Source organism: Gigantopelta aegis, chromosome 13 (genome assembly GCF_016097555.1).
Source record: "Gigantopelta aegis isolate Gae_Host chromosome 13, Gae_host_genome, whole genome shotgun sequence".
NCBI lineage: Eukaryota > Metazoa > Mollusca > Gastropoda > Neomphalida > Peltospiridae > Gigantopelta > Gigantopelta aegis.
The window spans coordinates 10,795,007-10,817,734 of record NC_054711.1 but is presented as its reverse complement, the minus strand read 5'-3'; the positions used below and the strand labels follow the sequence as shown (position 1 = coordinate 10,817,734).

General features: G+C 36.0%; 1 protein-coding gene across 1 annotated transcript in view; it reads right to left on the bottom strand.

The window, feature by feature from the left end:
- The window catches only part of LOC121387118 (multiple epidermal growth factor-like domains protein 10), a 40,750-nt gene extending 20,881 nt beyond the window's left edge, over window positions 1-19,869 (bottom strand). Inside the window, exons 1-4 of the mRNA XM_041518142.1 lie at window positions 19,863-19,869; window positions 19,322-19,402; window positions 5,508-5,711; window positions 3,925-4,053 (exon numbers count right to left, since the gene is read on the bottom strand). Of these exons, the coding sequence (XP_041374076.1) occupies window positions 3,925-4,053; window positions 5,508-5,711; window positions 19,322-19,402; window positions 19,863-19,869 (421 nt within the window). The remainder of the gene's footprint in view (window positions 1-3,924; window positions 4,054-5,507; window positions 5,712-19,321; window positions 19,403-19,862) is intronic.
- Between the last annotated feature and the right edge of the window lie 2,859 nt (window positions 19,870-22,728).

Below are 22,728 nucleotides of genomic sequence, written 5' to 3'. Positions count from 1 at the left end.
TCCATGCATTTATGCCAGAGTAATAGTCTATACTTGCATTAAAGGGATTGGACCATCCTCAGTTTGTAGCCGTTTCAAAATGTTTTCGATAAATAAATTATTAATGCATTATGAAAATTAAAATTTATTTATGTTTTCTTGCTTAGAATATGATTATCTCTATAATCCATGTATTTCTGGACATTACAATGTTTTGTATCTCAATATCTATTTTTGTCTAAAATAATTTCAAAGGTAACCATTTATAATGTTTTACAACGGCCAAACGAAATTAAAAACAAAATGCAACCAAAGGTCATTCCAAATGTATTTGTATGTAAAACATTTTAAGGTAAGTGTTCAAAAGCACCTGCAAAAGCAGGATGTGTATTTATTTTTTTGATGGGACAGGCTGATGTTTGCCAGAATTAAATATAAATGCACGAATCTGGATACCAACGTTTATTTATATTTGTATTACTGCTAAACAGATTGTGGTTAAAATGATGGAAATACATGGTGGACACATTTCAGGCTAGCTCAATCTGCCCAAATATTCCTATTGTTTTTGCCCGAATTTGATGGGTTTTCCCCAGCACACGGTGGGCAATTGCCCTCTGCCACCCTGTGACGTACGCTTATGGGAACAAAGAGAAGTCTTGCTAGGTCTGAAAACCCAGGTTAGCCCCTTTAATATACTTTAGAATCAGGACCCAAAAATTTTACCAATTTTGATATGTCGTATATTAAAAATATTTTAATATATAACCAGCTATACTTTTAAAAGAATTCTATATCTTGGTTATCTGATCAAAAACCAAACTGTTAAATTAATAAAATCACGTGAATCACATGTACCATATATCAGGTGAAATTATCTACATACGTAAATGCAGGCATAGGCCGTTAGCTGTCGAATTTCATTGGCTATGGAACGTTTGTATTGCATGGTTACGTTATGCATCTTAAATCCGGTACAGATTAAATAACTTTGTTAACAATAGGGACGTTTTCCTCTAAATAATCTGAGAAATACATATTTTTTTTTAATACGTATTGTTCCTTGCTTGAAATATCAATACTGTGCACATCCCTGAGCTGATTCAGAGGTACTTTCATTTAAGGAAGCTGTATAAAGGTTTTTAGCGTATGGCTGTATACCTTCGCGACTTTTGTAACCTCTTTTGGAATCTGTGCAGAAATACTGTTATCGTCTTTTATATGTTAATGGAAGATTCGTAATCATCATGTTACATACACTCTCAATCTTCATACTGGTTATGTGGATTACTGGAACCAATTTTCTTTGAAAAAAGGTTGGGTTTAAATGGCGAAGTCTTTTTAAAATAACCACCTAATTTGAATTGGCTGCCTCCTACCTTGAGATATATTTTACAGTGAAATGTCATATTCATGTATGATGACATTACTGTCATTTTCATCATGCATGGTTTTATGCTTGTTGCATGTCCTATGCCATACATTTGCAGACAATGCTGCAAGTTAACTCTGCTGTTTGACATGAGCAGTTATTCCTGAAGCAGGAATTTTTAGCAGTACATGTACATGTCATTACTTCCATAAGCTCTGGTGGACCACTGCAGGCATGCCAGTAGAATGATTGGGTATGCTGTTTGATCTTGTGATCGGCAGCTTTTCACAGCATGCCTTATAGATGTGCTAGCTTGATGTGATCAGCCAGAGCAGGATGAGTAGGAGACCGACCTTTGAATCTATTACTTGGGTAGATGGTGTGTTTCAAGTGTTTCATACAAATGTTACATTGTTTCGTTTTGTATAGCAAACTGCCAGACCGTTGTTGTTCATGTATACCGTGATGTACCTTCAGACCAACGCTGTGCTTCAACAGTACTGATACAGCCCTTAATAAAGAGGCAGCTGTCTCTGTTACATCAGATTGGTCTCCCAAGTGTTGCTGATTTTGTTAAGCTGTGGCAGTAATGTTAATCACTTGACCGTACGCTTTTGTCATGTAAATTTGAACAAAATAGTGTCACTTCCAGCAGAAGAATACCACTTTCTGTGTTTTTGTGATGGTGACAAATCTCTCCAGTCCCTTGCAGTGCATGCTGTTATAGGATGTGACACCATCACTTACTATATATATATATATATATATATATATATCAGTAATGTTGATGTTGGTCTGGAGGCACTGGCAAAACAAGAGGTAAACTTTCATGACCTGATCACAGCTGAACAGCGGATTGCTATACAAGACGAAACAATACAATCGTCCATGAACTACTTGAAGCACGCTATATTTACAAGTAAAAGAGAAATCTCCAAAATCAAAAGTCTGCTTCCTACTGATCTTGCATTGACTGAGCACATCAAGCAAGTTAAAACCATGATGTGGAAAGCTGACGACTAGCAGAACCCATGAAATGTAAATATATCTGACTGTGGAAATTATAAATGGCATACCCAGTCATTGTACTGGTGTGTGCTCCACCAAAGCTTATGGAAGTAATGATATGTGACTGCTGTGCTAAAATGCCTTCTCAGGAATAACGGTTTATGTCAAGGCTTATCTTGCACCATTTTTCTGACAATGAATGGCACCGGACATTTGTAACAATCCTAAAAAAACTATGCATGATGGAAATTATACTGATGAAGAACAGTAATGACATCGTACATGCATATCACATTTTACAGTATAAATTATGTTTCAAAAAAGGAGGCTGCAAATTAAAACTTTATGATTATTTTAAAAGGACTTCGTATTCAAATTAAAACCTTTTCCCATAAAATCTCACCAAAATATGCGTTAATCTACTAATATATAAAAGTAATTTTAAACATTTAAAAGTGTGTGATGTGACGATACGAATCTGCCGTTAACACAAAACTGTTTCCAAAATAAATTACAATAGTCGTGAGTGTATTCGACCATGAATCACTGTAAAGTGTTTTGTCTACAGAGTATGGTTTCAACACCATCTGTAGTAAGACTGAATGAGCACAAAGATGTGCATAGAATGATATTTAAAGCAAGAAATCATATAAGTATTTAAAAAATATATTGATCAGATTTAGATTAAGACTTCCCTTTCTAAGCACTAAGTTAAATATGTTATTTCATCTGTACTATGTATAATGTGCAAAATGTGACTGCCTAAACGTTATATTAGCCAATGAAATTTGACAGCTACTGGTCTATTTTAACATGCCTGCGTTTACATATGTAACAAAGTTCACCTTATATATCATTCATGTGATGCAGATGATTTTATATAGTTACTCGTCAATTTTTTATAAGAAATATTGATTTTTTGTAAAAATTCCTTTTGAAAGATGCTGTTTCAAGTGATTCTTGGACATATACTCAATAAATAAAATTGTTATATTACAATAGTTTTAATATATAACATACAGGTTACAAATATTCTTGTATATGTAGTGATAATGGAATCATGTCCAACTACCTTTATACCACTTTAAAACAAAGTTTAGTTTTGCCTGGGAGTGGTAGTATTGAAAAGAAAAAAATTGCAATGGTGGCTATTTTGAAAACCAAGATGGCCGCAAGTAAACTCCATTTACATGTTGCTATATATTTTTATTTAGTCTTTAATGTTTATATAAGGTATCTAAATACGTAGAGGTCTTTTAATAACTTTTTACCTATAGGACATTATAGAATGACACAGTAGGCCTAACCAAAAAACGGTATTTTTTTTAGCCTGGGGGAGATGTTTTTGAAATGGCTGTAAACAAAATTGCTCAATGATGACAAAGTGTCTTCATGCAGTTTCTGATTCAGGATACCCTAAATGACATAAAACCACCACAAAACATTGTATGTACCCTAGTTCAAGGTTAGGTCAAATTTTGGCTTCTGGCAACCCTACTACAATTGTTTTATATACAGGTACATGTCAGTACATACTGGCGATATAATTCCGAAGCTAGTCTTACCAGTACATTTCGTCCCGCTCCAGTTTGGTTTACATCCGCCTGTACATTCTCCAGTTGAGTATTTACACGGTCCATTCAGGCAGTGACAAAACTGGCTGCAGTCATCACCAAAGGTTCCAGGATAACAAACTGAAATAATGTATGATTTATATCAACATACACGTCATTAGCGCTTTTAATTCCTGTTATGTATGTATGCATGCATGTATTTATGGGTGTATGTGTATATAACCACCCTAAAACGGACACCCATGTGACCAAGACAATTGTCCGGTTTTAAGAGGGATCCAGTTTAGGAAGGTTACGTTATGTACTTGTTTTAAGGACTGTAAAAATCCCGGTTTTGAGTGAATTGTGGTTTACAGAGGGTCCGGTCTTGAACAGCTTCACTATATACATATATACATATATATATATATATATAGATAGATAGATAGATAGATAGATAGATAGATAGATAGATAGATAGATAGATAGATAGATATATATATATATACACACACACACACACACACACACACACACACACAGTCGATATATTTCATTATAGAACAAGTGGCAATTACAAGATATGTTCATGCTTATTATCGTTCACTACTAATAACATTTCTTTAGAATTATAGCAGTCCATAGCATGGCATTTTCCACAGGCTACAACATTTTAAATGATTAGTTTTGCAGGAATATGGCTTTGAAAAGTATTGATTTATATTTCTTGATTTACATTTACAACGAACAATGTTCAATATACTGAATGGACCACGTTCTTTATTGGCCATAACAGTAAGTCGTACAACAGTCAAACTGGACCATCATGACTGCTATCCCTGCCCAGAAGCATATCCATCAAATTTAACTGGATTTAAGCAACTAGATACATTTAAATGATATGAATCAACTCTTGTGCAGAAATATGTTTTTGTTCACTGTTTAAGGGCGGGTCGTAGCCCAGTGGTAACGTACTCTGTATTGGGCTATTTCTGGTTCCAGCCAGTGAACCAAGACGGGTATATTAAAGACCGTGGTATGTGCTCACCTGTCTGTGGGAAAGTGCATATAAAATCTACTTTGCTACTAATAGAAAAATTTAGCAGGTTTCCTCTCTAAGATTATATGTCGGAATTACTAAATATTTGACATCCAGTAGCGGATTATTAACAATTCATTGTGCTCTAGTGGTATCGTTAAACAAACTAAACTTTAACTTTATTTACTGTTTAGGTTTCGTCATTTTGTGTACACTCATTACTCTAAATTAATCGCTGTGAACATAACACACGAAATGTGTATGAATAATTTATTACATGTATATGCATTTTTATTTGTGAAATAAACAAATGGTTAGCATCGATAATCGACCGATGTCATATTGCACTAAATACATGTCCATCAAATAATTTAAAAACAGTATGGCACTGAATAGACGTGAGGCCAGTTTCATGCCTAAAAAGAAACATATCGGCAGCAACTGCAACAACAATAACTACAAACCAACAAAATTAAACACCATTGGATTTGGCACATTAATCACAAATAAAATGCAAATGTATGAATGATTAATGGAATACAGTGAATTTACTCACTGTACACTTCTACTTCACAAAAGTCCATTGTGCTTTCACCGTTTGGTATTTCCCGGTAGAGAGTGATGTATCTGGCTGTACTGCCACATGTAACTGTTGTTATACCAGGACTGTTTTTAGTGGTTGAACCACACCGGTGGCCCGTATTCGTTTGGTTGGCTTCTGTTGAGCTGTAGATGTAAACACCGTTTCTCCGATATGTATCTGCAAAAATAATAATGAATAGTAGTCATGGATGACAGGTCGATGTTGATAGTTTATTATATATTTAGTACTTCTATTATAATCATTGTTAATAGTAGTCGTGGTAGTAGTAGTAGTAGTAGTAGTAGTAGTAGTAGTAGTAGTAGTAGTAGTAGTAGTAGTAGTAGTAGTAATAGTAATGTACTTATACTGTGTGAATGAATGAATGAATGAATGAATGTTTTATGACACCCCAACACGAAAAATACATCGGCTATTGGGTGTCAAACTATGGGTTGTAGCAGATAATCCACAAATATCTTGATAGTGGCCTACCTCTGAACTCTAAAAAGTATGCATCCCCAGTTGAAAGGCGAATTAATATATCAGTCACCTCACCCCACGCCACCCCATCTCATCCCACCCCACCGCAGCTGTTGGCATCTTCGACGCCTGTCGTGCATTCATTTTGCGTATCTTGTAAAAGTAAGTAAATAAAACAAAAACGATCACCCAGATGAATTTAAAATATATGCTTGGGCGTATAAGAAAAAAAACCCCAAAAAGAAGGCATTTACATACATTATATAAATAACAAAAAGTAACGTTGACGTATTTTACAGATGTCAAAACATGGCGAAACGTAACTAACTAATAAAACACTGAATGCCAAATAACACTATACGTACATTTGTTTTGCACAAACTTATTTACGCTTCGCACCTTTACTTTCTTTCTTCAATCTGGCCACCCACCCTCCATTTCTGGACCCTACGCAAGACTTCTTGGATGACAAGAAAGCAGAACTTTTTAAAACCGATCTGGCAAACCCCACATTACCGGGTTCTTCCCCAAATTGCTCGATCTGTGATGTATCAATTTTTAACATAACTAAATGACTAGTAATTGATACACATTAACTGATACATAAATAGAAAAGCTAAAGTTTGACACGATTCACGCCTTTGAGAGCAAAAACAAACAGCGCTAACAATTGTTACAAATGTTCTTTGAAGTTAACCAGACTGTGTCTGTAATTAGGTATTACGTAGCGAGGCTTTCCACCATGGAGGAACACCGACTACCAAACATAGTATCATTTCGATCCGCTTAGTCGGCGATCTATTGTTCTGTAATTATCACCCTAATCCTTCGCTTGTTTGACAATACGTTCGTCTTTAAAATACTGTCGGCAATGACTGTTTGATCAATCCACACGCGTCGAGTTTTAGAGGTGCATACTCTATTAAATCTTTATGGCGGGACGAAAGAATTAGGTCGAAAGATCGAGGTTATCGAGTTTTCGAAGTTTGAGTTTTCGAAGGTCGTTATTACTAGTTTGTATAGCAACTCGGCCGGGACCGTCGCTTCAGATCGAGAGATCGAAGTTTTCGAGAGATCGAAGGTGGAGTGATCGAAGTTTGACTGTGTGTGTATATATATATATATATATATATATATATATATATATATATATATCAAGGGTCCAAGGGAATATTTATTTATTATCGATAGAGTTCCAGATATTCAGGGAAATTTAACCAGTATATAATACGTGTTATAATTATTTGTCGTGTACAATAAATGGCATAATTTTAGGAAGCGACATCATAACTTAATACAGGTTCCCCAGTTTTGGATCTGTATAGACGCTAACCAAAATGGCGTCAATTTGGAAAATAACGTCGTTTTGTCATCTGCTTCTAGTTACGTTTGAAACGTTTTAACATGATCCTATCTTGTTATTCATAAAATAAATATTAGGGATAATACGGATAATAAAGAAACTATTACACTCGCGTATGAATCATACTGGTTTTACAAAACTCGTGTTAGGTTTCATGTATTACCATCCTCTCGCAATACAAGAACCTGACGCTCGTTTCGTAAGATCAGTATGACACACATGATTATGTCATAATCTCTCTCTCTCTCTCGCTCGCTCTCTCTCTCTCTCTCTCTCTCTCTCTCTCTCTCTCTCTCTCTCTCTCTCTCTCTCTCTCTCTCTCTCTCTCTCTCTCTCTCTCTCTCTCTCTCTTTCCCTGTACAAACGTGTATATCTGTAAGTATACAAACAGACAGACACGTTAAGGGATGCCCTTGTGGTTTATAGGGTGTATACTACCAAATTAAATCCCATAGACGACAATAGTAACATATGTGGCTAAAACTCCTACCTGCAGCGTATCAATCGACATAAACGCTACAGATATAAATACTACCACTCCTCACACTTAAAATCAATCAGAAAAAAAGTGGGGGTCAAGCTGCTCGTTTCTGAGATAACGGGTAGCGTCTATGACTACCCTAGTTCCGCACAACATTTTGAGTACTTTTTTTACAGGTACCCCATACATGTTTCAAGCACAAGGCTACTTGACACATTGGTACTAGATGAAATAAAATTGCATTTTTTTTTTTTTACCCAGATGAAACTATTATTTTTTTACAACCAACACACTCACATGTATAGCCAATCACAGGACTTGTGGTGTTCACTTCTCTATCAAAAGTTGGGTGCACCTCGAACTTTGACCCAGCCGGAAGTTATTTGGTTTAGTACAACCTATACTGATAACATACATTTTTCAAAAAGTGTCCAGCTATGTGTCTTTATGACAACCAGGATCTGGTGTATTCTGACATAAACTGACAACCTCACTGAAACTGTTGTTTCTACAATACAACCTAATATAATGTACACCTCAAACGGCATATATATTGCACACAGTTTTGTACAAATGCAATATGTCATATTAAACAACAAAATGTTTTAAAATAAAACTCTTGAAGATATTTACTTTCAGTTGGGTGTGTGTACTCAGGTATATATGTAGAGACAACAAAGATAGTCAGAGTACCTCTACCCCTTTAAAGAATTCCATTAAAACGCATGCACTTGATTGACCCCTAGATTATGAAGACCTTAACAGGCACATCAAAGAAATATCAGTATTAAAAAAATACACTGTCTGAGGAAGGAAACACAAACATGACTGTACCTGTATGAAGTAAAGACTTAATGTCCTGAAAATTAGTGTTGGGAGAAAATCCTGTATGCTGGGTGTGGGTGTCTTCAAGTTACTAGGTGTGGGAATTTGAAAGCCATCGGCCATGCTAATTTTCATAATGAACCATCAAAACCATTGGCAGCCACCAATATTCCTGACTATATTTTATTTATAGCCTACTGTAGTTGGAGGTTTTAATAATTGTGATATCTGGAATTAGCATGCAGCTTTTACGCATTTATTGTTGATTAATTACTGAAAAAAGCTATTTAAAAATGACAAAATTACCCAAACATCTATTTCCTTGCATTATTTTCTAATCCAGATGAATACAATATGTATATTGGTTGTATTCCTACAATCCGTAATCCAGCATTTTATTTAGCTAGTAACATTAGGTAATACAGCTTTAACAATAAAATACATTATCAACTTAATCCAAGGCAGATAATCAAATCTGAAAACAATTGGTTCTGAATCTAGTATAAACTCAAAATGCTTTTCATGAGCGCTAACTAAGTGATTATTAAGCAGACAAAAAAATGATCTGGAGATCTAAGTATATGTTTAACAACCTTATTGTTATGTATGAATAAGAACAGAAGGCACAATAGTGACAACAAATTTAATTATGTTTTTGGTAAAGTTTTTGTTCAAATTTACTTCAAATTTTGCATAAAACTACAAATTTGTCTAAAATATAACTTAACACCCTATGAATATGTTAAAATGACAATAAAAATCAACTTCTTTACAAATTTGAGTTTTCAGAATTTCATACATGAAAAATTAACTATGTTAATGGAAACTAAAAACATTAACCCACTATTGGCACATGCTATTTTTTAATATAAAAATAATTTGCTATTAAAACCTTAGTTCAGGTTGCCTATATATAATACCATATTTAAGAGCAGTTATATATGACAAGTCAAATACCATGTGAAAAGAAATTATTGAAATCTTTACAGTATGAATTATAGGCCAAAACCAACTTTTCTTCAGTGCTAACTTTGATTCAAACTCAATTCAAAGCCATGTACAGAGCTTATTGTCAAGGTCATTGTGAACTTGCATGGTCGAGTGATGGCTAATTAATCAACCAGTATAGTTTAATTAAATAAAATGACAAAATCATAATATTGTTTATTATGCACTGAATATGTGCTATAGGGTGTATACTACCAAATCAAATCCCATAGACGACAATAGTAACATATGTGGCTAAAACTCCTACCTGCAGCGTATCAATCGACATAAACGCCACGGATATAAATACTACCACCCCTCACAATTAAAGTGATTCAGAAAAAATGGGGGTCAAGCTGCTCGTTACTGAGATAACGGGTAGCGTCTATGACTATCCTAGTTCCGCACAAAATTTGAGTACTTTTTTTTACAGGTACCCCATACAAGGCTACTTAACACATTGGTACTAGATTAAATAAAATTGCATTTTTTTTTTACCCAGATGAAACTATTATTTTTTACAACCAACACACTCACATGTATAACCAATCACAGGACTTGTGGTGTTCACTTTTCTATCAAAAGTTGGGTGCACCTCGAACTTTAACCCAGCCGGAAGTTATTTGGTTTAGTACCCACGAATACTGTGGGCGAATCTGTGGGGCGAATCTGTGCCATAGGATCGAGTCCCCGCAATGCATGAAAGAATTTGTGAGGCCAAAAATTATTGTTATCATCTGTGCCCATGCGTCAATATCTACATATGTACTAGTCAAACCAGACATACATACAATATATATTCATTCATATATACATTCAATTACTTGTCAGATTCCAGATTTGCCCACAAATTCCTATATGTTATGGGATGTCCCTTTGGTTTGTAGGCCTATCGTCCGTTACCAGAGCTTTTTAAAGAATGTCTCGGTGGCTGAATGGTTATCATAGTGGTGTGGGAACTGCGGGCGAATCAATGTCATTTGTTCAAGTCCCATCAACGGCATTATGACACAATTTGATGTTAATTATATACACGTAAGCATGCGTTAGGCACAATCTAAATAGAAATGTTGTTTTAATATTATAAGCTGCTGTGAGACAGATGAATCGAAAATGTAATGCAAAGGAAAGGTAATTAAATTTTTTAAATTGACTTCTTAATTTTTGAAACTGGTACTTAGCATAAAGCGACCTCGTCATATAATTGTGCACATAGTATATAAACCCCATAAACGTATCAATTGTTTTACGCCCATCTATGGGTCGTATTATGGGATGAGGTCCAACGTTTTCCCATATTTTGCTTATAGATGCATACAGGACCATCATATCATACATGTAGGAACAACTTGAGATGGCGGTGTGTCGCCTACTATTACTAGGTTACTGTGACCTACTTTTCATGGTTTACTGCACATAACAGTACAACCTTGTCTAAACCATATCTTGGATACAGATGCATACAGGACCATCAAACCTCACATGTAGGAACAACTTGGGATGGCTGTGTTTCCCTTACCATTAGTAGGTCACTGCGACCTACATTTCACGGTCTACTACACACAACAATAAATTCTTGTCTGGAACATATCTTGCAGACAGATGCATACAGAACCATCAAACCTCACATGTACTAACAACTTGGGATGGCCGTGTGTCACGTACTATTACTAGGCCACTGTGACCTACTTTGCACGATCAACTACACATAATAGTGAATCCTTGTCTGGACCATATCTTGCATACAGATGCATACAGGACCATCAATCTCACATGTAGGAACAACGTGGGATGGCGTTGTGTCGCATACTATTACTAGGTCACTGTGACCTACTGTTAGAAATCATTTTATACCGATTTTCTGTCGATCTATCATTTCATATTTCCTCGGTTATTATTTTTATTTGGTTCTTCTTGTTATTCTTCTTCTTATTAATTATATTAATCTCTAATATTAACCTTACTAATAAGGGAATGCCAGGAACGTTACGTTGTGCATGTTATAAAGTATGGTATGAGACCAGTCTAATTTATATTGTGGTGGAAAATTACTCGGGGGTTGTCGGTAGGTTACGGGCTTCGTTATTATCTGGCCAATCTGGTTTAAGGGTTATGAAAGTCCGTGCAGATCGGGCCGAGGCATTATCCTTTACTTGGTTTTTGGGTTTCAAACAAGTAAGTCTTGTTTTGTTCTGTAGGATGTTTTTTTTGATTGAATTTGTGCTTGCTTCCAAATCATTAGAACGTATTTAAATATTATTATGGGTGGGGAAGAGATTAATTAATTAAATGGTTGTATTTGGCTAAAGGAAATTCCTTTCCCAACGATGACGCTAGCACATTTTGAGTGGGTTGGGAGTTTATCCGTCTAGGGAAGCGTGTTAAGGAATCTGCTTTCCGAATTAGCAAAACGGAGCTAACGAAAAGGGTGCCGTTAGGACTATAATAGGAAGTAGGATTCGGGGTTTGACTTGTTGAAGAAAACGCTTTCCGAATTAGCAAAACGGAGCTAACGAAAATGGTGCCGTTAGACTATAATAGGGAGTTGTTTTTCCGTGTTTTGAGAAGAGCTAGCAGATATCTCAATCTCATTTAGTATTGTGAACGTTGTGATGGGGAGGTGTTAATTAAAAGGGAACTTAGATTTATTTGTAAATAACTATTAAAATTTAAATGTCAACTGTCTTCGTATTGTGAAATGTTGAGGACTGTTTTCTGTGTTGACCCCCTTGAATAAATATATAATCTGTTCCATTGTTATGTAGTCTGTCTGATACTAGTATTTAGACGTGGTATGTCAAGTCTACAACTGAAAAGGGGTAGCTGGACCCGGGTAAAATTTCAAGTGGCATGATTTCGTTTCATACTTGAGTACGAAATTTATTACAATATAACATTTAATGAAATATCTTAAGATATCAGTGAAATAAAAGTGTTACCAGTCACCGAGTGACGATAACACATTTTAGAGTAAAAATTTCACTATTTCATTCTAAAATGTGTTATCGTCACTGTACAAAGTGTTATCTTCACTAATATATAATAAATAGAAAATTTCTTGTTTTTTGTCAAATATCATTTATATCTCATCTCGTGAAGTTTGCTATCATATCACACTCGTCATGCAAGCGCGACTCGTGAGACATGATTGCAAACTTCACTTGATGAGATATAAATCATATTTGACAAAAAACATGAAACATCCTCTGTCTTGCATGACCACGTGATCTTGTTGGCTCAAGCAGTTTTGGTTTAAAGGTCCTATGTCAAAGTTGAAACATCAATATTTCGCCATTTTAACATTTATTTTATTTGTAATAAACAACTACATGCATAATATTTCTATAATTAAATCCAGAATAATAATTTTAAAACGCCTGGTACTGAAGGACAAGAGGTTCCCGAATAATGTTTTGATAAATACAGCATGGCCACCATCTTTGTTTCTTTTGTCAGCTAACTGTAAAGAATTCTATGCAAAACTTAGTGTGTTGAATGTGTATGCATAAAACAATGACATCACTAGTTAACTGTGTGACACATTTTCAAGATTTTCTGTTATTTTTTACTAGTAAATGGAATTATTTGGTTGTAATTTTTATACGCATATAGCTGAGGGTATAAACTTTGTTTCAAGGCGAAAATTAATAAATATTTTTTGCGGGAACCGTCATTATTGCAACTTCGACCTACAACCTTTAAGGTTGGAGTACTGCTAGTGATTAACCTATTGAAATAGATAGCTAATTAATCAAGTACCTTCCATGACTGTAAAATCAAGTAACATACCACATTATAAATTTAAGCAACCATTGATAAGTTGGTGCAAACTGAATGTCAATAACAAATGTCCATCTGTTACCCGATAAAAATGTACATATTACTATTCAGGAAGAACGGATATTCTGCAACTCATAATAATCGTAACCATTACCAGCATCCAGCTAGTCCTTGTTGAGACATAAAACTTTAAATCTTATTTAAATAAAACAAAACAAACAAAACAAAAACAAAAACACACCAGTGTAAAACTTGCTACCAGTTTGGAAAATACTGTGGCGAAAAGATTAAAAACAATCTTTTGTCAGATCGAAGTTCCATCAGAAAATGTTAGTTGAGTATTACCTTTGCGACAGAATCCATCTCATCCTCACTCAACATCTCTACAATCTTTTCAGATAGATTTCGCTGAAACATAAAGGTAATATATATATATATATATATATATATATATATATATATATATATATATATATATATATATATATATATATATTGTCCAATAAAAAATACATAGGTGAATAAGTGATAGGGAAAGAAGAAATGTGTTTGATTTACAAAATATAGTTTTTTTGTACAATGTTGCTGAATGACCATGTTTGTTAATGTTCCTTGAATGGGACAACATGCTCAAATGCACCCTAAAACAAATTTAAGGCACGTTGTGCGACAATTGCAGGAAATCGGAGTGAAATAGTCATATTTTGGCAAATGCACGTGAAACGAGGGGAAAAGAGTGGGGTAGTGATGGGAATTGAAAGCTGCTATGCTCGCAATGATGCCTCATTTCTATTTTGACGTAGTCGAGTTACAAGATGCCAAGACTAAGCCTGCCGAATCGAAACATTGCAATAGGCCGCCTCCAGTTAGGTGAATCGCAGTCAGCAGTCGCACGCCACATAATCGTCCATCAGAGCACCATTTTACGTCTCTGGGACAGGCACCAGCAGTTTCAGTCAGCTGAAGACGGCCCGAAGTGGAAGACCTCGCATAACAACTGCAGCACAAGATCGCTACATCTGGGTTCTGTACTTGCATCACCGAACTGCCGCAGCAACGACGCATACCTGGTTTGAGAAAGGTGTCTGCACAAACCATTCGGAACGGACTTCGAGAAGCTGGTTTACGGGCTAGGAGACCGTATGTTGGCCACGTCCTGCTACGTCAACATCGATATTTACGTGTTCGCTGGTGCAAAATGTACAGGAGTGGAACTTGGGAAACTGGCGGCGAGTATGGTTCAGCGACGAGTCACGTTTCTTTCTACAGCGACGTGATGGACGACAACGTGTTTACAGACACCGCAATGAACGTTTTGCCAACAACTGCGTCGCCCAAGTTGACAGATTCGGTGGAGGGAGTGTCATGGCCATCAAGATCGCCAGATCTCAACACCATTGAACATCTATGGGACGAACTGGACAGACGTGTACGCCAGCGTGACCCGGAGTCTCAGACGCTTCCGCAACTGATTGAGACTCCTTCAGTCTTTGCCAAGGAGATGTCGCGCAGTGATTGCTGCTGCCGGTGGCGACACAAGGTACTGATTTCAGCGCCCTCATGCGACGCTGTTTGGTGACGAAAACGCCCCCACTGCCGTCAGTCCATAGCAGAAACATTGTCACATACTCATGTCAATACTCACGAAATCATGCCACTTGGTATTAAAGAGATTTCCATGAATATCTCGCATATGCGTATATGAGTATATATATATATATATATATATATATATTATTATTATTATTATTATTAGGAAATTTTATGAAACAAAGACTTACATCTATGACCTATATTTATGTTTCACTGTATAGCGTATTGTTTCTCTTAACGCTGGCTCGTTATACGCGTATAACGGATAATAACAGTATTCATGACGTGTGCCACAGTCGGGCAGGATATGCTCCACTTTCGCGATTGATTGATTGATTTCAGCTTATTTTCTTACTTATATCCAATTAAGGTACAAGCACGCTGTCCTGAGCACACACACCTCAGCTATCTGAGCTGTCTGTCCAGGACAGTGGGTTAGTTGTTAGTTGTAAGTGAGGGAGAAGAGGGTGTAGTGGCTATAGGGTGTATACTACTACATCAAATCCCATAGACGACAATAGTAACATATGTGGCTAAAACTCCTACCTGCAACGTATCAACCGACATAAACGCCACGGATATAAATACTACCACCCCTTACACTTAAAATGAATCAGAAAAAAATGGGGGTCAAGCTGTTCGTTTCTGAGATAACGGGTAGCGTCTATGACTACCCTAGTTTCGCACAAAATTCGAGTACTTTTTTTTACAGGTACCCCATACATGTTTCAAGCACAAGGCTACTTGACACATTGGTACTAGATGAAATAAAATTGCAATTTGTTTTTACCCAGATGAAACTATTATTTTTTACAACCAACACACTCACATTTATAACCAATCACAGGACTTGTGGTGTTCACTTCTCTATCAAAAGTTCGGTGCACCTCGCACTTTGACCCAGCCGGAAGTTATTTGGTTTAGTACTACCTATACTGATAACATACATTTTTCAAAAAGTGTCCAGCTATGTGTCTTTATGACAACCAGGATCTGGTGTATTCTGACATAACTGACAACCTCACTGAAACTGTTGTTTTCTACAGTGCAACCTAATATAATGTACACCTCAAAAAGCATATATATTGCATATAGTTTTGTACAAATGCAATATGTCATATTAAAACAAAAATGTTTTAAAATAAAACTCCTGAAGATATTTTACTTTCAGTTGGGTGTGTGTACTCAGGTATATATGTAGAGACAACAAAGATAGTCAGAGTACCTCTACCCCTTTAAAGAATTCCATTAAAACACATGCACTTGATTGACCCCTAGATTATGAAGACCTTAACAGGCACATCAAAGAAATATCAGTATTAAAACAATACACTGTCTGAGGAAGGAAACACAAACATGACTGTACCTGTATGAAGTAATGACTTAATGTCCTGAACATTAGTGTTGGGAGGAAATCCTGTATGCTGGGTGTGGGTGTCTTCAAGTTACCAGGTGTGCGAATTTCAAATTCATCGGCCATGCTGATTTTCATAATGAACCATCAAAACTATTGGCAGCCACCAATATTCCTGACTATATTTTATTTATAGCCTACTGTAGTAGGAGGTTTTAATAGTTGTGATATCTGGAATAATCATGCAGCTTTAACACATTTATTTTTGATTAATTACTGAAAAAAACTATTTTTAAATGACAAAATTACCCGAACATCTATTTTCTTGCATTATTTTCTAATCCGGATGAATACAATATGTACATTAGATGTATTCCTACAATCTGTAATCCAGCATTTTATTTTAGCTAGTAACATTAGGTAATACAACTTTAACAATAAAATAAATTATCAACTTAATCCAAGGCAGATAATCAGATCTGAAAAAATTGGTTCTGAATCTAGTATAAACTCAAAATGCTTTTCATGAGAGCTAACTAAGTGATCATTAAAAAAAAAAAAATTATCTGGAGATCTAAGTATATGTTTAACAACCTTATTGTTATGTACAAATAAGAACAGAAGGCACAATAGTGACAACAAATTTAATTATGTTTTTGGTAAAGTTTTTCTTAAAATTTACTTTAAATTTTGCATAAAACTACAAATTTGTCTAAAATATAACTTAGCACCCTATAAATATGTCAAAATGACAATAAAAATCAACTTCTTTACAAATTTGAGTTTTCAGAATTTCATACATAAAAAATTAACAATGTTAATGGAAACTAAATACATTAACCCACTATTGGGACATGCTATTTTTAATATAAAAATAAATTGCTATTAAAATCTTAGTTGAGGTTGCTTATATATAATACCATATTTAAGAGCAGTTGTATATGGCAAGTCAAATACCATGTAAAAAGAAATTATTGAAATCTTTACAGTATGAATTATAGGCCACAACTTTTCTTCAGTGCTAACTTTGATTCAAACTCCATTCAGAGCCATGTACAGAGATTATTGTCAAGGTCAAGGTCATTGTGAACTTGCATGATCGAGTGATGACTAATTTATCAACCAGTGTAGTTTAATTAAATAAAATGACAAAATCATAATATTTTTTATTATGCACTGAATATGTGCTATAGGGTGTATACTACCAAATCAAATCCCATAGACGACAATAGTAACATATGTGGCTAAAACTCCTACCTGCAACGTATCAACCGACATAAACGCCACGGATATAAATACTACCACCCCTTACACTTAAAATGAATCAGAAAAAAATGGGGGTCAAGCTGCTCGTTTCTGAGATAACGGGTAGCGTCTATGACTACCCTAGTTTCGCACAAAATTCGAGTACTTTTTTTTACAGGTACCCCATACATGTTTCAAGCACAAGGCTACTTGACACATTGGTACTAGATGAAATAAAATTGCAATTTTTTTTTACCCAGATGAAACTATTATTTTTTACAACCAACACACTCACATTTATAACCAATCACAGGACTTGTGGTGTTCACTTCTCTATCAAAAGTTCGGTGCGCCTCGCACTTTGACCCAGCCGGAAGTTATTTGGTTTAGTACTACCTTTACACCTACCCATTCAGCCCTTAAGAACTCGCTCTGGGTTGGAACAGGTACCACTACTGCGCCACCGAGGCCGGTTTTCGTGAACACCTGATATCATCACTGTTTTGACAGTGATTCGCGATTATATTTATTTCAGTTAACTATGTCCTGTGCTAGTTTTGCGTTAGTAATCCAGTCTGGGAGTGGCAAACCGTTTTTAAGCGGCGCGGGAAGGATCGCATTGTACTGCTCAACCCCTGCAATGCCGTAGAGATATCTCAGCGGCACTTATTCTGCTGTGGTCTGTAATCAATTGGTTTTTTCCATGGTATGAACTTTAACGTGGACACTGTTTTTTAATTGAAGTAAGGGATCTCGAGAGTGGCTGTCGTTCTACAGGTTAGAGCAATCTAATTAAAATTAGCTCCACTATTGCATGTGGATCTAACAACAGCCCGTTGGAGCTCCTGTCCAGTTGACTTTTCATTCGACCAATCAAAACCTTACTTGCAAAATCATGCCAGTGATTTGAAAAGAATTTGAAAACATTCGGGATTACTCTACGAAATGATTCGGGTGAATTACGAAATATGCCGGAAACTAATTGCAATATAAAATTGTATATAAAATTCGTTTCAAGACGAAAAAAAAAACCGTGATGGTATAGCCATAAAATCTGTTTATACTAGAGATACGGTTTTATCGTTTATATTTATAAAACACTAAAATACCAAATGCTATTATGGGCATTACATATATAAACAAAATTAAGGCATACGTTCCACTGAGCATTTTGAACACACAAAGCTTATGACAGTCTGGAATTTAAATATTGCCCTCCAGGTGGTATAACTGGTGTCTAGTACTCCTTACCGTTATTAAATAATATACATAGTTTACAATAAACAGGTACTTAGTTATCGTATTGTTTCAGACTATATTTGTGGCATTTGTCATAACTATACTGCTGCGATACACATATATTTATGGCACTCTACGTCTTGTGGCGTCACTACTCTATTCGCGTGCAAGCTGCTGGTAGCTGAGCTTAGTGAAATATTCGCTCTGTTATTTAAAAAAAAAAAAAAAAACCACGAAAAAATCAAACAAAGAAACAAACATATTCGCTCTCATTATTTAAATAGAAACAAATATTCGCTCTCGTTATTTAAAAGCAAATATTCCCTCTCGTTATTTAAATAAAAATAAATATTCGCTCTCGACAAATATTTTACCTAATGTGCATTTTCGTCCAGACCATCCATCCTGGCATTCTGGCATACTATATCTAGCAAAACAACCTGTGTCGTCACGACAGTAGGCGCCGTCACATTGACAGGTGTAGCTACAGTCCAAACCATATTTCCCTGTCTCACAGTCGCCTGCAAAATAGAAATACAAATAGAAGGCACAGTAATAAGTTGTAATAATATTGTTGGGGTTTCGTTTCTTCTTTTTTAATTTTGTTTTTGTTTTTAATTTTTTTTTTTTTTTAATGTAAACGAAACTGGTATCCCACATGGGTTACTTCTATCTTTTGTATGTAGATATGAGAGTGCGTATTTCTCATCTTCGGCGTTTAGAGGACTGAAACTTCCAACCACCCTCACTTCAACCCCCGCTCCTAAGGCCGGCTCGTAAGAACGCTATCTGAAGTTGGGGGCACAATATCTGGCGCGGGTTAGAGGAGACAGATTTTAAAATGTCTTCTTGTTTAGAGTAGAACAAATAAAAACGTAATTTTTTTTCCTTAATTTGGGATGGCGCATTTAATGTATTAGAAAACAGAATAAAACAATGTTTTTGTTACGAAGCTTCATTCTTGCACAACATCACGGTTACCTTTCATATTATACCCAATTGTGAATTCAACCTGTAAGGTACCTTGCTGATTTTAAATAATTTGAAGCAAAATCAGTATTTGCACAAGTAAAACAATATCACGTATTACTACTAGTTAGATCTGCAATTGCAATTGCTCTATAAATACTTGACTGTACTTTAAAACATTGACACAGCAGTAATTGATTTGGGGCAAGACTTCATGAAGTAATGAATATTAGGCATGTGCCTAGGAGCTGCCGGCTCTGTGTTGTGACGAAAACGAGTATTTGCTTTACGACACTGCGTTGTCCGGCGTCTAACATACGGTTATATAGGCATTTGATCAAGACAGAGACAGCGAGAGAGAGAGAGAGAGAGAGAGAGAGAGAGAGAGAGAGAGAGAGAGAGAGAGAGAGAGAGAGAGAGAGAGAGAGAGAGAGAGAGAGAGAGAGAGAGAGGGGAGAGAGCGAGACAGAGAGAGGATAATGAGAGGCAGACGAGTGATAGATACAAACAAAGACAAAGATGGAGGAGACAAAAGATATAACCAGATACAAGAAGAAAAAGAAGGAGAACAAGAAGGAAGAAAGAGAAAAAGCACCTCAACCAGTAAATAAACACACTGGAGATATTTGATAGCAATATGGCATATGATACGTGTATGATGTTATATATCACCTTACAAAATGAACAGAATTTTGAAAATAGCAATTAGTAAAAGAACTTAGTAGGATTAAAAAAAAAAAAAAAAAAAATTAAAAATTAAAAATAATCATTTACAAGCCAAAAGTAAAATAAATTGACTGCTCGGCCGAATATTTATATAATTTGGAGCATTTTTGAAGGACAGTCCAAATATAAATAAGAGAAAGAAGAGTGGATCGGAATATTTAATAATATATATATATATAAGGGTAATTACGACATAAAATTTTGAACGAAGGTCTAAAAGTTTAAAGTTACAGTCTCTGGTTACCATATTATAACATCATGTACAAAAATGAAATACAAGCTCAAATGCACTTTTAAAAAACTCATGTGTGTTCGCTATGAACGGAGATCGTCAAAAGTATACGCTTGATTCGTTGCTCTCTCTCTCTCTCTCTCTCTCTCTCTCTCTCTCTCTCTCTCTCTCTCTCTCTCTCTCTCTCTCTCTCTCTCTCTCTCTCTTTCTCTCTCTCTCTCTCCGCCATAAAGATTTAATAGAGTATGCACCTCTAAAACTCGACGCGAGTGGATTGATCAAACTGTTGTTGCCGATAGTATTTTGAAAACGAATGTATTGTCAATCATGTCTCGGGTGGTCATGGCTGTCGAGGATTAGGGTGATACAGAATAATAGGTCGCTGACTAAGCGGAAAGAAATGATTCTGTGTTTGGTAGTCGGTGTTTGTCCGTGGTGAAGAGCCTCGCTACGTAATACCTAATTACAGACACAGTCTGGATAACTTCAAAGAGCATTTGTAATAATTGTTAGCGCTGTTTGTCTTTGCTCTCAATGGCGTGAATCGTGTCAAACTTAAGCTTTTCTCTTTATATATCAGTTAATGTTTATTAATTACCAATCATTTAGTTATGATCCAGCAATCTGGGGAAGGACCCGGTAATGTGGGGTTTGCCAGATTGGTTTTTAAAAGTTCTGATTTCTTGTCATCCAAGCAATCTTGCGTAGGGCCCAAAAATGGAGGGTGGGTGGCCAGATTGGAGAGTAGAGGTGCGAAGCGTAAATAATTTTGTGTAAAACAAATGTACTTATAGTGTTATACGGCATCCAGTGTTTTATTTGTTAGTTACGTTCCGCATGTTTTGACATCTGTAAAATACGTCAACGTTACATTTTGTTAGTTATATATATGTATGTAAATGCCTTCTTTTCTGTTTTGTTTTTTCTGTCAATAAATACATGTAGCCTTTATGCCCAAGCATATATTTCAAATTCATCTGGGTGATCGTTTTTGTTTTGTTTACTTACTTTTACAATATACGCAAAATGAATGTACGACAAGTCGAAGATGCCAACAGCTGGGGTGGGGTGGGATAAGATGGGGTGAGGTGAGGTGACTGATATATTAATTCGCCTTTGAACTGGGGATGCATCGTTATTAGAGTTCAGAGGAAGGTAGCGAAGCGTACGTTTCTTACAATATTAAGCGAAATAAACCAGCTGCAATGCTGCAACCAGCTGCAATGCAGTTTCAAATTTGTGAACTCCTATATATTAATTTCGAAAACTCGAACTCTCTGAAACTCGAACTGGTGAGTGCAAATCCAGGGGAGTGCAAATTATATACATACATACACATATAATTAAATCTGTGTTAAGCAGCATTCAAACGGAGTACCAAAAGGTGGTCTTTTAAAATAGGTGCTTGCATAATACAGGTCAGTTTACACTATATTAGATAAACAGGGGCGGATTTTGCTTTAGGTAAGCGGGGGGGGGGGGGGGGGGGGGCGGTTCCGAAACAATATTTAAATGTTTATAATTTGAAATTATAATTTTTACGTGGACACCAATTTAGATCTATGTGGTGGGGTTTGATTTTGTTTTGTTTTTAGCCGGGGGGGGGGGGGTCCGTGCAACTAGGAAACCCCCTGTAATCCGCCCCTGATAAACTTGGGAGAACAAATGTTTGACCTCATACATACTTCAGGTGGAAGCAGGCGCGGATTCAGGCAGGGACCCAAGGGGCCCGCCCCCGTCCCCCACCCCCAAAATATATATTACAGAAAACACAACAATGCAAAGTTATCTCGTCCATCTGTCAAGGACCTTTAAATTCTAGTTTCAAAAACTACAACGGGTTTTGGGTCTCCTCTATTAAACATTCGTGGATCCGCGCGTGGGAAGCTAAAACAGGTTTGACAGTACACAAAAATAGCG